Below are 15722 nucleotides of genomic sequence, written 5' to 3'. Positions count from 1 at the left end.
TCAATCTTTCCTCTTCCTTCTCCCTGTGGTTGACTCTACACTAAGTGACTAGCCAAATGGTTTCCTGTACACCAGGAAACCATTTACTTTGCTGGGTTGTAACCATATACCCAAATTTTGGTGCCTGGTGGTTTGGTGAGTAATTATGGTGCTCCAATCGGAATGAGCAGGTGAAGGTTATATCCAAGGGGTGGTTGGGGTTTATTGCTCACATAATGCCACTTAGGGATGAGTGAGGCTGGTCGCTCTCATCTGAAATGTCAGGACCAACTTGCCTAGCCCCAGGCTCCTACGCTCCTCATGGGGTGACGTAGGATTCGATGATGAATAAATGATTATATATATACATATATATATATATATATATATATATATATATATATATATATATATATATATATACATATATATATATATATATATATATATATAATCAGTTTCTAGAAGTACTGTACACTGTTAATAACATTTACTGCAAGAAACATGGTGATGGGTGCTATAATTCTTAACTGGTACATTCCCAACAAAAGATATGATGCATGACTCCATTTTATATCTATGACAGCATTAACAAATCACTCTTTTCTGTTTCTCTAGTTATCCATAAGAACTTAGCTGCATTTAAAAAAATTTGAAGTTAAGCCTAGCTAACTAGCCAAAATACCTAAATCAATTACCAGCAATGAATGAGAATTCTCCTATGATTTTTATCTTCTCAAGGATCATTTAATAACTAGTCTGTGGTTTTTGCTTTGGCTATTTTCAACCACAATTCCATATTTATAAGTTTTTGAAGAATTCTACTAACCTACAAACATCTTTCAGCAATAAACAGACTCTAATGTACAATCCTATAAAACAGGACAGTTCACTGTTTTTCTGCACCAGTTTATGAACTATGTATTCAAGATACTGTTCACAAAATAAACCATAAGAATGATATACTCTGTACAGGTATCAGAGAAAATATATAGATTGTCTTGGATACAAACAAAACCCTTAAGATTCTGTATATATATATATATATATATATATATAAGTATCAAGAATTTTTCTGTTAGCAAAAATAACTCATAAAATCAATTACCAAAAGAAATTAAAAACCATCTGACTGTATCCATCTGGTTTTGAGTTTTGTGTTAAGAAGTGATGGCCAGTCAACTGCTATATACTGTATCTATCATCACATAATATGGATAGTATTTTATTTTATACTTATGTCTTATGCATAAAGTGTACAGGTATATTTTTATACTCTACTCTCACTCATAGGAAGATCATTAGCTTGGTTGTTTGGCTTTGTTTCTACAGGTTAATTTTTTCCTGTATGTAAATTTTTGAGCAAGCTATAAAAATAGCACGTGATAATACAATTTACATAAGCCTGTGACACTGTGGATAAAGGTTACATACAAAAAACACTTGTAATCTACATTTTATCACCCTCTTCCCCCACGACCAGCAGGAGGGATGGTGAAGTCTGGAGGTCAAATTGAACAGAAACCTAATCTCCAATGATAACTCCTGACAATGTCCTTTCTGTTTTAATCAGACCATCACCAGATGATTATACTCTTTGTATGAGAAAAAATTATCTAATGGTGAGGGGGTTAATGAATGCTCCATCAAACCACTCTGGTTCAAAAGGACCATCCTGAGATCAATAAAATCATACAGAAATTCAGTAGCAAGTATAAAACAGACAAATACATTGTTGAACAGTAGGCACTAAGGTGGTGGTTCACAGCTCTATTAGTGTACATGGGAAACAGGTCATAATGACATAGTTCCTCACTTAGCTTAGGCAAATAAAGCACCACCACCTTAACACTACGCTATAGCTCACTGTTCGGTGTGAGACTCACGCCAACTTTTTCTTCCAGCCAATGGCAGGAACAGAGGGCGGGAGAGAGACAAAGGGTGATCATTAACTATGGATCATGGGTGTACCTTTGACCTAAAGTGTTTACAGTTCACATCAGCCTACAGTGTACAAATGACAAAATGACAACACAGTTATATAGAGTTACTATTTAAACCATAAACATTGCCACAAGCAATGCTTATAATTACTGAACTAGGAATATACTGTGCTTTGAGCAGGTTACATGTTTTTTAACTCTACTACTCTACTGCATGTAATTCTTTGCATCACTTCATATATGGGTGGGATTATGTGTGTGTACTTGATTACATATCGTAACAGAAAATGTGGAGAAATATCTATTACATGACATTCCAAGCTGGTGGTATGCAGGAAAACCATTACTGATCAACTTTCTTCAACTGGAAAAAAAAATTTACCCTAGACATAATGAAGCTACATTACCTGATAGGCTCTAACAGACACTGGCTACTATTCTAGTACAATAGGCATGTTTACACAACATTGCAGATTCAGGCAAACTAAGAGAAATAATCTTTTAAGTAGACTTAGGAAAGCCCAGTTGATATATTACTGTGTCACGCATTAACACTATTCTGATAAATCATAGTACCTTAACTATAGAGTATTCTGCCAGGCTTATTCACCAGCATTCTGTTCATTAATTCCTATTTGACTAATATGTCATCCATAAGAGTCATGAAGTAATAGTTCTATGCACTCCATACAAGAAAAATGTAACCTAATACATGCATTCCTCCAAAATAATTCATAAACTAACACACTACATTTCTCAGTTACACAAGATTCAAACACAGCTGTACAATAACATAGTGAGAATCATAAACCAATGAGGCTCATGGCCAGCTGCTAACTCCACCACTGCCTCATCTGGTACTGAGGAAAACTGAATACTGAAACAAGGATCCAGAAACAATGGGTCAAATATAAAACATCATATGCTATAGATATGGCACGAAGAGGAACATCAGTTACCTGCCAGACTAAAGAGTCCATTATTCTTGCCTTGTAACCCCATCATTTTTTTTTTTTTTTTTTTTTCATACTACCTTCAGATAATTTTATATAAAGTGACCTTTCACATTTGAGGGAGTGGATTTAGCCTTCCTTAACCCCTTCAACAGGAGAGGCCATTCCTAGACTGAGTGAAATCTTCTCAAGATAACAAGAATACAAAATAATAATAATAATAATAATAATAATAATAATAATGACAATAATATAACAAATGTTGGACTAAAGAGGTTAGCTCAGAACAAAACCAATTTATACAGGAGTATGCATATCTTAAATTTAACCCCACCAATCTGATGACGTACTTTGTATCTTATTCGTATTACTGTACCTCCACAGTTTATTCAACTTAATTGGGACTTCAAACTGAATGGATCAGATGTATCAGCAGCCTTCATTAGCCCAATCACCACCTGAGGTCATTTCAAAGTTGAATAAAACAGGTGGTGGCTTGATAACAACAAGAAATAAAATCACTGGACTGACGGGTTGAAAGATCTACATCTTGTCACAGAAACTATCTCTTGAGCCCAATCAGTTAAACCTTTGCTAACTTACATGATATATCTAATTATAAATTATATACCCGGTAAGTGTAAATATAAAGTTTATATAACAATGAAACATTAATCACTTCTGGACACATTATTATCATATTGTATATGACAATCTGGATCCTTATTTTCTTCCTTCCCCAGACTAATTCTTTGGAATATCTAGCATTAGATAATATCACCAAGTTCTTCTGCCACTTTACTTCTTCCCAAGAAGCATCACTGGTAACTCATATCTTATTACTCTAAACTTTCCTCCCTACTCTCTAAATTCACTCAATGTGGTTGGAAATTTAAGCATATCTTCTAAACAAATGACTCTTCACAAAGACTCTGGAATGGCAACAATGACTGAAAGAGAAGCAAAAGATAATGAACAAGAATGTAAACCATGAGGAATATACCATATGTCAGTGTGGTGTACAATACTGTACTATTAAGTGTATGAAACAAACCTGAACCATGTTCTTTCTAAAGGGGACAGTATTAAGTTAATATCTAATACAGTCTAAAGTTCTGGTTAGAAATGCAACAATGTTAAAATAACTGCCTCAAATAAAGGCATATTCAGCTTTTCATAAATATATACTATACTACATACAGGTATTCCTGTGCACTAAAGTTGTTGTTGCTCAAACCCAGTCTGTATGACTGAGTAGACCTGTTGAGTGCAGGTAGGCAACCACCTTTATGGGACTGTTCCATCGGTTCCCTACACTGCTGATGTGTCTGTATCTTAGTGCGGGTATGTACTGTGCTCATTATGTGTTATATTGTGTGGGCACATGTCATCTGTGATTCCATCCAACCTGAATCTAAACTGAGGAGGGCTGGGTGATGTTATTTTCTAAATCTAGCTAGGTGAATTCATTTGTGTCTATTTAACCCGACAGCTGCTACATACATCATATGAAGAATAGCGTGCGACTGCTACGTACATCATATGATCAAGCTTTTTTTTTTTTTTTTTTTTTTTTTTTTTTTTTTTAAAGGTGCACTACATTTTTCACCCAAATGTCCATAAATAGCGTGCCACAGCCAAACTAAGGTAAATAATGAACTCACATTTGGTTTTCCTGTTCTTTTGCATGCACTCTTTCATTTATAAGAGCAAAAATTAATTTGAGGGGGAAAAAAAAAACGTTTTTTTGTGCATCGGAGTATTGACCACGAAACCTAATGCCGCAGTTAATGGGTTAAGGACACATCCGATGGGTGGATGTCAGGGGGGACGGGTTTGTAGTATGGTGCTGTGACTGAGTGGTTGTATTGTCCTGTGTGTGAAGTGAGTGTGTGGGTGTTTCCTCACTACTAGTGTTGGAATATCTGGAGGTGGGATATTGTTGCTGTGGGTTTGATATGTTTGCCATGTGGTGAGAATGGAAGGTGAAAGACTGATGAGGAGTGTGAGTGAGGTGGTGGGGGGGAAAGGGAGGGGGAGGCCAAGGATGAGATGGAGGAATGGAGTGGAGAGGTATATGAGAGAGGGGAATGTGAGCTGGAAGCAGGGCAGTGAAATGGCAGAGGAAAGGACGATATGGAGGCGCTTTGTTTTTGGACATCCCTTATCGGATTAAGGCGTCTGGCAATAGACAGATAGATGGAATTTGATGTGTGTGTGGTGATTCTTTTATGTGCCTGGGTGTGCTGTGGGTCTCTGTCATGCAATGGCAGGGGTGTTTTGTAAAGGCACAGGCTGCTGCATGGAACTGTGTGCTCCTCATACCAAGGTAGTCTGTGACAAAGGGAACTTTAGTTTCAGAGTGAATGTGAGCTGTGAGAACGGTTTTGGTGCAGCCAGTGATGATGCGCAAGGTGTTGTTCTGTATGATTTGCAAGGTGTTACTGTGGCTATAAGAAAAGATGGGAGTCCATGCCAGGGAGGCAAAGAACATCACTGATCTAATCTATTATTTATAGAGTATGGACAGTGTTTCTTTTTGTTGCCCAAAGTCAGGTCCTGTAGGTGCCCTGAGTACACTGAGTTTGGGGGTGCATCACCTCTGTGCGCTGAAGTAAAAGTTATAAACACCACTGCAACTAAATGATAAAATTGAGAAAAATTGAAGGCACTGAATGATAAGTCCACAAGAATGCTGCACACTGGAGTAAAAACTATAAATACCATTGCAACTAAATGACAAAATCAAGAAAAATGAAGGTACTGAATGATAAGTCCACAAGGATGATACATGCACACATTTGGATTATGTAAAAGCAGTGTTAAGAAAAGCTTTTAAATCAATGAAATATTTCTCTGAACAGGTATAAGATCAGTACTCTGTTTTCTGATAACCAGTTCAACTATGCCGAAATATCTCAAGCCAACCAAAGTGAATGGGTTAAATCAAAATTGTTTCCACTCTTCCTTTCATTCCACAATTATGGTTTCTTATTTTACCATACCATCAACATGCTTTTTAATAAATAATCTGCTGATCACAGCATATGGTATTTTCAAAGTCCATACCATTTGTGGCATTTGGAGGCTGCATTTTATAAGTGAAATGCTTCCTTTAATTTTTATGTATCATCATTTCCAAGTCCACACTTCACCATATACTCTGTTCTTACCAGTGCTGCATACTCTTTTCACCATAATACTCCACACAATTGCTCTCCTTCACTAATTACTTGTTTACACATCTACCTCCGCACATTGCATTTTCTCTGAAGATTTTTCTGAACCCTCTACCACAGCCTGTTGCTTCTGCTGCTCTTTGTTTCTAATGTTTCTATTGACAAGATAACAGGCAAACATAAGACAGGTACCAAGGAAGAGTGTTATCACAGAGAACAGCATAAGGCCATTGTAGCTTCTGGTCTGATCCACAATGAAACCTGGAAGAGAGAGACACTTGGTTAAGAATGTTAGATATGCATCAGTATAAGTAAATGGAGTTATTCAATAAGTCATTGTTGTCATGGAGTTTTATGTTGACTATTATGGATTCCAAGCTACTACAGTACAGTTAATGCAAGCTTTCAGATAAATGCTTATAATATCTGCTTAATATTAAATCCACAAAATGCAGAGGTGGTTCATGTACATATTAATGCAAATCCATTGACTATGATAAACAGTTATATATTTAGTTCTTACGCGATGAAAACTTAAGATTTACATTAATATGACATTCAGTATCACTGCAAACCTTTTCCTATACTGCACCTGTATACAGGTACTGCATTAACCACTTAATCCACCTACAGTACTTTATGTTAATTCTTCCTACAGCCAGATTAGTTTATATTAGGGCAGAAGAAACTTTTCAAAACGAAAGTTAAAATTAGCCTTCATTAACTCTAGGTGCTGGAGAGGGAGACCTTCATGTGGTGGCACTGATATATCTGCATGACTCCACTACTTGATTTACAAATGTCCATCAACTCCCTAACTCCTAAGAGGAGGAAGGTGGACTGCAGAAGAAAGGTAGATTAAGCCTGCAGTCCACTGGGCACATGTTTCAGATGATCCTGGACCCCAACAACAACATAAACCTCTCCACTAGTAAAAGGTTCTCCTAAACTAAATCAAATTCACTGGTCGTATAGTCAAGGGGGGGGAAAGTCACAAGATTGAACGGTTTGCTTTTAAAACAAAACATACCTGCCAGAGGTGCACCAATCAATGCTCCAACTCCACCCAGAAAAAGAATGTGGCCAAAGACAGTGGGCAGCTTCTCCTTTCCAAACACTTGCGATGGCATGACTGCGATGAGAATGTTCTGTGCTCCATACATCACTCCAAACAGGTATGCTACAGCAATGAACTGTGCATTGGTACACACAAAGATGTGGAAAAGAATGTCCAAAGCACAGAACAGCATTGCCAGTGTGTATACGAGAACAGAGTCCAGGGCCTGCATTGGAAAGAAAAGAAGGGGATGTTTTACGATACAAGAAGATATAAAAAAGTATCATTTATATATAGAACACATTGACATCTATCTATTTGTCTATTGCCAGACACCTCAATCCTGTAAGGGGTGGCCACAAACAAATTGCCTCCACATCGTCCTGTCCCCTGCCATTTCACTGTCCTCCTCCCAGCTCACACACCCCTCTCTCATATGTGAGTACCTCTCTACTCCATCCCTCCGTCTCATCCTCGGCCTCCCCCTCCCTCTCCCCCCTTCCACCTCACTCACATACACTCTACTCATTAGTCTCTCACTCTCCATTCTCTTCACATGGCCAAACCACCTCAAAATATTTCTCCAAACACTTTCTATCATATTCCACATCCACGCCACAATGCTCCTTCTCTTCCTCAATTGTCAGTCTGTCTCTCCATGTAACTCCACATGCTCCTCTCAAATAACTCATTTCCACTGCTCTCACTCTTGATATGTGTCCTTCCAACAAGGTCCAAGCTTCACTTGCTTATGTTAGAGTTGGTATCACAATAATATCACGCAGTGACTAATTTACTTCCATGCTCACTTCCCTATTTCTTATCACTAACATACATCTGTATATTCACAGCTATACAGCTTAAGTATTGATGGATTTGTACAGAGCAAGCCAATTCAAAATGTCAGAATGCTATCCCTGTATTATTCAAGGAAGTGATACAGCCATATAATGTTGACTACAAGTTGTCCTTAACTAAGCTCAGTCACTACAAAAGAACTGAGCTTAATGCTTAACTCCTCCAGAAATGTGCAAGCACATTATTGTACAGACAATGATCAAGACTGCATGATTTTCTAAGCTTAAAGATTTGATGATGGTAGAGAATGAAAGGGAGGCAGAGGAAAAATTTAGGATGTGGAGAGATGGTATGGGGCACAAGTGTTTGAGAGTAAATGCAGATAAGACAAAGGTGATGGTATCTAGGGTTGGTGGTGGTACTGTCAATGAAAAGGGAGAGTGGCCATGTGCAGTTTATCACACGGGTGTGGAAAGTAATTCTATCTTATGGTGTTTGTGATAAGTGGGTGCATAAGAGATGGAGTTTGTATTAGAGGAAGACTGTGAGATAATGCTGATTTCATGTGTACAGTGTGTTGGGGAGAGCATGTGGAGATTGTCAGACATGAAAGGAATGATCTTGCTGGTGAGTCTCTTGAATGTGTGGATGAGTGTTACTTGGGAGATGTTATGTGCTGGAGGTGGGGCTGGAGCTCTGTGTCTAGAGTGAGATGTTGTGGGAAGAAGTTCAGGGAGGTGCTGCCTATCCTAACACTGAGAGGGCTCTCCCTCCATGCTAAGAGATCTTTGTATGCGGTGTGTTGTAAGTGTAATGCTGTATGGTAGTGAGACCTTGGAAGTAAAGGAAGAGGATATTCTAAGACTCAAATGTAGAGAAATGACAAGGATTAGGTGAACATGCAGTGCATCCTTAAAAGTGAAGCCTGGAGGGGCTAGGTTTACGATGGACAAGTTGAGAGGAAGGATAGGACTGGAGTGTATTGGTACTGTGATGAAGAGGGATAGATTGAGATTGTCTGGGTATGTGGAGAGGATGGGGGATGACAAATGGATGCAGAAAGTGAGAAGTGTGAACACTGAGAGTGGAGTTACAAGAGGCAGACTGAAAAAAGATGTGGGACGAGGTCATACAATGTGACCTCAGAGATAAGTGACTGAATACGAAGGCTACCAGACACCAGGCAGCATGGATCTCTGCCATTTGGTGACCAAAACGAAAAGACTGCAAGCACCTGCAAATCACATTCCTCATTCCCTATGGTAAGCTGTGGATGCCTGTCTAACAAGATGTTCATGATGCAGAAGACTTGGGATAAACTTATCTTTTTCACTTCAAGAACTTTGTAGAAACATTTTCCATATATTAGTAGAATGCATACACTTTTAAATAAATCTTTCTACTTGCAAATGAATCAAAATGGCTGGTTTTGGATAACCCCAGTCACAAACACAGGGATGAGTTGAAGGAATCATGTTTTGGACTCATTTGTGTGGCTGGATCACATTTGGCCCAACTAATATCCAGAAGGGTAGTAATCAGTCAATAATGACCGCCAAGTGAGATAAAGTGTGAGTCATCCTGTCTAGCTAATTATCAGCCAGAAATATCTGCTTCACACCATATAGAAACTGGGAGAATTTGAAATACTGAGAAAAATATTGAAATGCATAGTGCAGGCAACTATAGTAGGACTCGCGTAAATTTGCGGCTGTGGTGTGGCCCTCACCTGTGTACAATGGTGCCACATTTCCCCAACTTGCGATGTGAAACAGAAGCTATTTATGTACAAGGCATCACAAATACGATAAATTCAGATGAATAAAACTTACACTTGTGTATTTTGATGGATGAATCAACAGTAATCTTATTATGCATAAACTATTTATAGTAACACAGAAACATGGCATACATATTGTACAGTGTTGCTAATGGAAATTGTAGTCGCTTTTAATGGTTTTTAGCGTAGTTTTAGGGTGGATAATAATATCACAGTTACGGATATAAGATTATGAGCCTGAAAAAAGAAGAAATATGCCAATATCCAAAGTAAAAGAAATAATTCATATAATTCTTGTGAGTGGCAACACTGACACACCCAGTCTGGCCTAAGGTAAAGTACGTACCCCTCCATAGACCCAAGCATAGCTTGTACAGGTGTTGCTAGGGAAAAATGCTCACATTTACTGGCTTTTACTGTAATTTTAAGGGCGAGGAATAATCACATTTATAATCACAAGCTAATATGTAGGACAAAATAGTAGGCATATGCCAATACTATAAAAAAAAAAAAAAAAAAAAAAAAAAACTCGCACGTGGCAACACTTCCACACCCAGTCGGTGGCCTTGACCTCAAGGGTGGTGTGGAAATAATGTCAAATTTACAATATATACAATATTATGTAAAAGAAAATATCCAAAATGTCTCTTGCAATGAGAGAGAGAGAGAGAGAGAGAGAGAGAGAGAGAGAGAGGCAGGAGAGGGGCAAGGTTTAATGAATTGTTGGCATGACGGGGGGTGGTGGTGGTGGAGGCATTGTCAGGCTGACAGAGAGATGGAGGAAGGGGAAAGAAAATGAATGAATGAAAATCAATCATGGTACTGCAATAACGGGTCATCTGTCGCTGTATACAAAAAATGATAAATATCACTAAATATAACAAAACCAAATTAACAAATGAAGGCACAATTATAAATAACTTATAAAAGAATCAAAAGTACTCAGGGTGGCTCACATCTCCCGCCAGGAGAGAGAGAGAGAGAGAGAGAGAGAGAGAGAGAGAGAGAGAGAGAGAGAGAGATGACGGTATAGAAAACGTGGCAACACTGTACACAGGTGCGGGCCACACCACAGCCGCAAATTTACGCGAGTACTACTATAGAAATGTATTTTAAAAGGTATGCAGTTGCTGAAGAGCTAGTGTAGCATGAACTTTTGACACTAAAAGCATCAAAATGCCTGGAGTTAAAAAAAAAAAAAAAAAAAAAAAAAAAAAAAAGGGGGGGCTCCATAATACAGGTTTGCATAAACTGAAGCCAGCTATATGTATGCATTAGTTTCTGTTTCTAATAAGTAATGCAAGAGATTTCAAATACCATTATACTGTGAAGCACTTATGGGCTATTACAATTTAAACAATACAAACTTTGTGGTACAACAGGGAAAAAAAATGCACAGGCAACAACACTGTACAACTCACCCACAGTGACAAAAGAAGTCCCATGGATAGTCGGCCACAAACATCACCAATTCCCAGGCTTGACAGAGCAGTAGAATAATGGTCCCCAAGTTCCTTAGAGTTTGCAAAGTCTTTGTAGATTATGAAAATGCAGAGAGTTGACAGCATTGCAAAAAAGATGGCAAAATCAACAAGCCAGAATCGGCAGTCAAGAAGAGGGTGATCATCTTGTTCCCTGAGGCTGTGAGAGAAAGAAAGTCAGTGAGATAATATTACATAGAATACTCTCATCTTAAATGTCAGAACCAACCTGCCTAGCCCCGGACTCCTACACTCCTCATGGGGTAACACTGGGTTAGATGATGATGATGACAAAATATGAGACTGAGAAAGCACAGTGTGTATATATATACACATTACATACACACATAAACACACACACACACACACACACACACACACACACACACAATGGTGCACACTAATGTAGATGGTCTGATCTCAGAAAGGCTGGATATAGATGACTTCTTGAGAGTAAATGGGCCTGATATTATGTGCCTTGTAGAGACCAAGCTAAGAGAGAATACTGAAATCCAAATGGAAGATGGGAAACACAAACTATGGTGAAGAGATAAAAAAGAAAAAATGTGAGGAGGAGTTATGATAGCACTGAAGAATAACAAAAATGTGGATAATGTGGAACTGGGAGAGGGTAGGACTACAGTGAGATGCTGTCGGGCATGGCTAGATACCTACAGAAATTGACTGAGAAAAGCAACAACATAATCCTGATGAGTGACTTTAACTGTAAAGAGGTAAACTGGGAGGAGTGGGACTCAGGAAGTAATGAAGATTTGTGGAAGAGTAAACTGTTAAATATAGCAATGGATAATGAAATGACCCAGTGGGTCAAATAAAAGAAAAGATTTAGAGGTGATGATACACCAACAAGACTAGATTTAATTTTAACCAAGGACCCTGATGTAACTCAATCTCTGAAATATGTGTGTCCTATAGAAAAAGTGATCGTGACAGAGTTCCAAACGATTGAAGGAAACAGGGAGACAAGAGATGAGCCATACAGGCATGGAATATACAACTTTTGGAAAGCAAATTTTACAGGATTGAGAAAATTTTTCAAAGAAGCAGATTGAGGAGAATTCAGGGAAACAAGAGAGATACAGAAGAAGTGGGATATCTTTCTAGACTTCTATGATATAGATGTGGAAAAGCATATGCCAAATGTTAGTGAGAAAGAGAACTGGAGAAATGACGTTCAATGAATTGTGTATGGTAGCAAAATGGAAAGGAATAAGGCTTGGAACAAATGAAGAAAGAGAGGTAACAACAGAACAATGAAAGAATATAAAAGAACTAGAAATGAATATACAGTATATGAATACGGAGAGAGGAAGAATGAAACTTTGAGAAAGGTACAGTACAACTGACAAATGTAAGGAAGAACCTAAACTGTAAATTGAAACAAAAGGAAGGAATCAGTAACCTGAAAGTAGAAGGAATGGTCTACAAAGATGAGGTTACACAAACTGAAATAATGAACAAATGTTTCCAATCAGTCTTCACTGGAGAAAGTGATTTTGTGGAGGAGGGAGTGACTGGAAATGTAGTGTTAACAGATGTAAATGCCGAAGTGCAAGAAGTGTACAAATTACTGGAATTCTGAGATGTGAGGATGGCCCCTGGACCAGATGGGATCTCTAATTGGATACTACAGGAATGCAGAAAACAACTGGGGGATAAGATTCACAGTTTAATTGTGTGTTCTTTGGAAGAAGGGAAAGTGCCTCAGGAATGGAAGAGGGCCAATGTGGTACCACTTTATAAGGGAGGGAACAAGGAAGAATCCCTGAATTATAGACCAGCATCCCTGACTAGCTTGGTTGCAAAATTGTGCATGAGAATCCTGAAAGACAGATGGAAAAAACATCTGGACGATATGGACATTTTAGCAAAAAGTCAGTTTGGATTCAGATGTGGAAGGTCGTGTATTTCCAACTTGTTGGGCTTCTATTCAAGGGCGAGTGATGTGCTACAAATGAAAGATAGTTGGGTGCACTGTGTGTAGTTAGATCTGGAGAAAGTCTATGATATGGTACCCCACAAGCGACTAATGTGGAAATTGCAACACATAGGAGGACCAAAGGGGAGACTCTTGGAGTGGATGAAAGATTTCCTGAGAGACAGGCAAATGAGGACAGTAATAAAAGACAGGATATCTGGATGGAGAGAAGTAACAAGTGGAGTCCCACGGGGCTTGATGTTAGTGACCATAATGTTCCTGATTTATATAAACGACATGGCAGATGGAGTGAACAGTTGTGCAAGGCCGTTTGCTGATGATGCAAAGATCACGAGGAAAGCAGAAGTTGAAGAAGACTGTAAAACGCTGCAGGAGGACCTGGACAGGATTCATGAGTGGAGCCGGATGTGGGAATTCAATGGGGAAAAAAAAAAAAAAAAAGTAAAACATTGGAACTGGGTAAAAATACCAAGAGACCGTCACTGAATTATTTAATAGGTAATGAATCAACCACAAAAGCAAGAGAAGAGAAGGACTTGGGAGTGCTGGTCCAAGATAATTTGTCACCTGAAAAACACATTACCAAGACAGTTAGAGAGAAGTATACCAGCAATCTCTTGATTAATATAAGATTACCACTTCATTACATGAGTGAGATGATGAAAAAATTGATAGTGGCCATCATCCACCCCAGGCTGGAATATGCGACAGTTGTGTGGGCCCCACATAAAAAGAAAGATATAAACAAGATCAAGAGAATACAAAGAACCGCAATCCAGATGCCTGGCAGATCTGTCATACAGGGAAAGGCTGGAAAAGCTAAATCTGCCTACCTTAAAAGAAAGAAGAGAGAGGGGCAACATGATTGCAGTGTTCAGGGCCATGATGGGAGTAGAAAAAATTGACAGATCTGTTTGTATGGGATGGGAGAGTAACAAGAGGACACAGAATGAGACTGAGAAAGCCAAGTTGCTTGAGGGATATCAAGAAATACAGTTTTCCATATAGATGCACAGACCTGTGGAATAGCCTGGACAAAGAGCTCATCCAGTCTAAAAACTTAAACGAGTTCAAAGCAAAATCTGACTTATTGAGAAAAGGAGATGGGACCCCACATGTGTAGCTCATTTCCCGTCTATCACAACTAAGTAAATACACACACACACACACAGTACACCCTTGATATAACGAAATAATTGGTACCAGACCCTCAACGCTAAAGCCGATAGTTCGTTAAAGCTGAACACCATGCTGTTCGGTAATTTCCTAGGAACTGTGGCTTTGACCGAACAAATGCCATTGAATATAGAGTGTCGTTCAGCTGTACGGTCATATACAGTAACATACACCTAGGTCTAACTGGCTCTTTTTCTCAAGAAATGCTCTATTTATGGCTCCTCGCATGATGCTGGTCACCCAAAGACTGATGCGGTGTTCTGCAGGATGCAGAGGGGCTCACGTGTGTGTGTGTGTGTGTGTGTACATATATATATATATATATATATATATATATATATATATATATATATATATATATATACATACATATATATATATATATACATACATATATATATATATATATATATATATATATATCTATATATATATATATATATATATATATATATATATATATATATATATATATATAGTTGGACACATGTCTGTCATGCCACCAAAACCATTCACCGATATAATATAAATGTAACATCAACAGTCAAATGTCATTAGCTAATCTACAATGAATAAGCCTATTGATCATTTCAGACCACTTCACACCAATTTAGGCACAATCAAGTCATTTCAGGTCACTAACGTACTGTTTCAGTCATTTAAACCCATTAGGCAAATTAAGTGCTACTTCAGGTCTCAATCAGGAGAAATTAAGCCTGTTTTGGTGCAATTATGTTAACATAGATCATGATGGGTCCAATAAGGCCATTTATGGTCACTTCATGGCCTTCACATCCACTCAAACTAGGTCAGGCCAAGTCAGGGCCTTTCAAACGCAACTAGGTTAATTCAGGCTCAATTTGGTCCATCAAAGGCATTAAGATCCATTCATGCATTTCATATTCATTCTGGACTAGTCAAATTTAAACTAGATTGCAGAACAACTTCAGCCTACAGTCCACCAGGTTCACATCAAGATGAGCCTTAGGCCACAAAAACAAATCCATTTCAGATCAGTCAGGTAAATTCTGGGCAGGTAGGTTCAAGTACATCTGATCCTATCAACCTAAGCTCACTTAGGCTCATTCAGGCCCTTCACACCCATTCAGGTCAGTCTAGGGCCATTCAGTTCACACTGGGCTACTTCAGGTAACATCAGGTCCATTCACACTGACTTAGATCCATCCCTTTCATTCTACATGTGTTCCTCTCAGTCATGTACAAACTAAAGCGAAATCTATCCAGGCATCCATCATTCAATCCTTTTATACCATCCACTCACTTGATGTGGTGCTGCTCTCGGGTGTCTGCCCTTTCCTGTCCTCCATCCTTCTTTCCTTTCATCCTCTTCTGTCTTCCTTTACTTCATTCTTTCCTTGTTCTTCTGCCTACGGGTATTTACACTTCCTCTTCCGT

At 38.5% G+C, this 15722-nt stretch overlaps 1 protein-coding gene across 1 annotated transcript in view; it reads right to left on the bottom strand.

Moving 5' to 3' along the window:
- Positions 1–6089: 6089 nt before the first annotated feature.
- LOC145409614 (uncharacterized) overlaps positions 6090–15722 on the bottom strand; it is a 45568-nt gene continuing 35935 nt past the window's right edge. Inside the window, exons 11-14 of the mRNA XM_080279967.1 lie at positions 12763–12818; positions 11111–11330; positions 7085–7337; positions 6090–6315 (exon numbers count right to left, since the gene is read on the bottom strand). Coding sequence (XP_080136093.1) covers positions 6113–6315; positions 7085–7337; positions 11111–11330; positions 12763–12818 — 732 coding nt within the window. The 3' untranslated portion in view covers positions 6090–6112. The remainder of the gene's footprint in view (positions 6316–7084; positions 7338–11110; positions 11331–12762; positions 12819–15722) is intronic.

Source organism: Coenobita brevimanus, chromosome 82 (genome assembly GCF_032717465.1).
Source record: "Coenobita brevimanus isolate Jiangsu-jjx chromosome 82, ASM3271746v2, whole genome shotgun sequence".
Classification (NCBI taxonomy): Eukaryota; Metazoa; Arthropoda; class Malacostraca; order Decapoda; family Coenobitidae; genus Coenobita; species Coenobita brevimanus.
The sequence above is the reverse complement of the archived record's forward strand: the minus strand, read 5'-3'. Positions and strand labels throughout refer to the sequence as shown.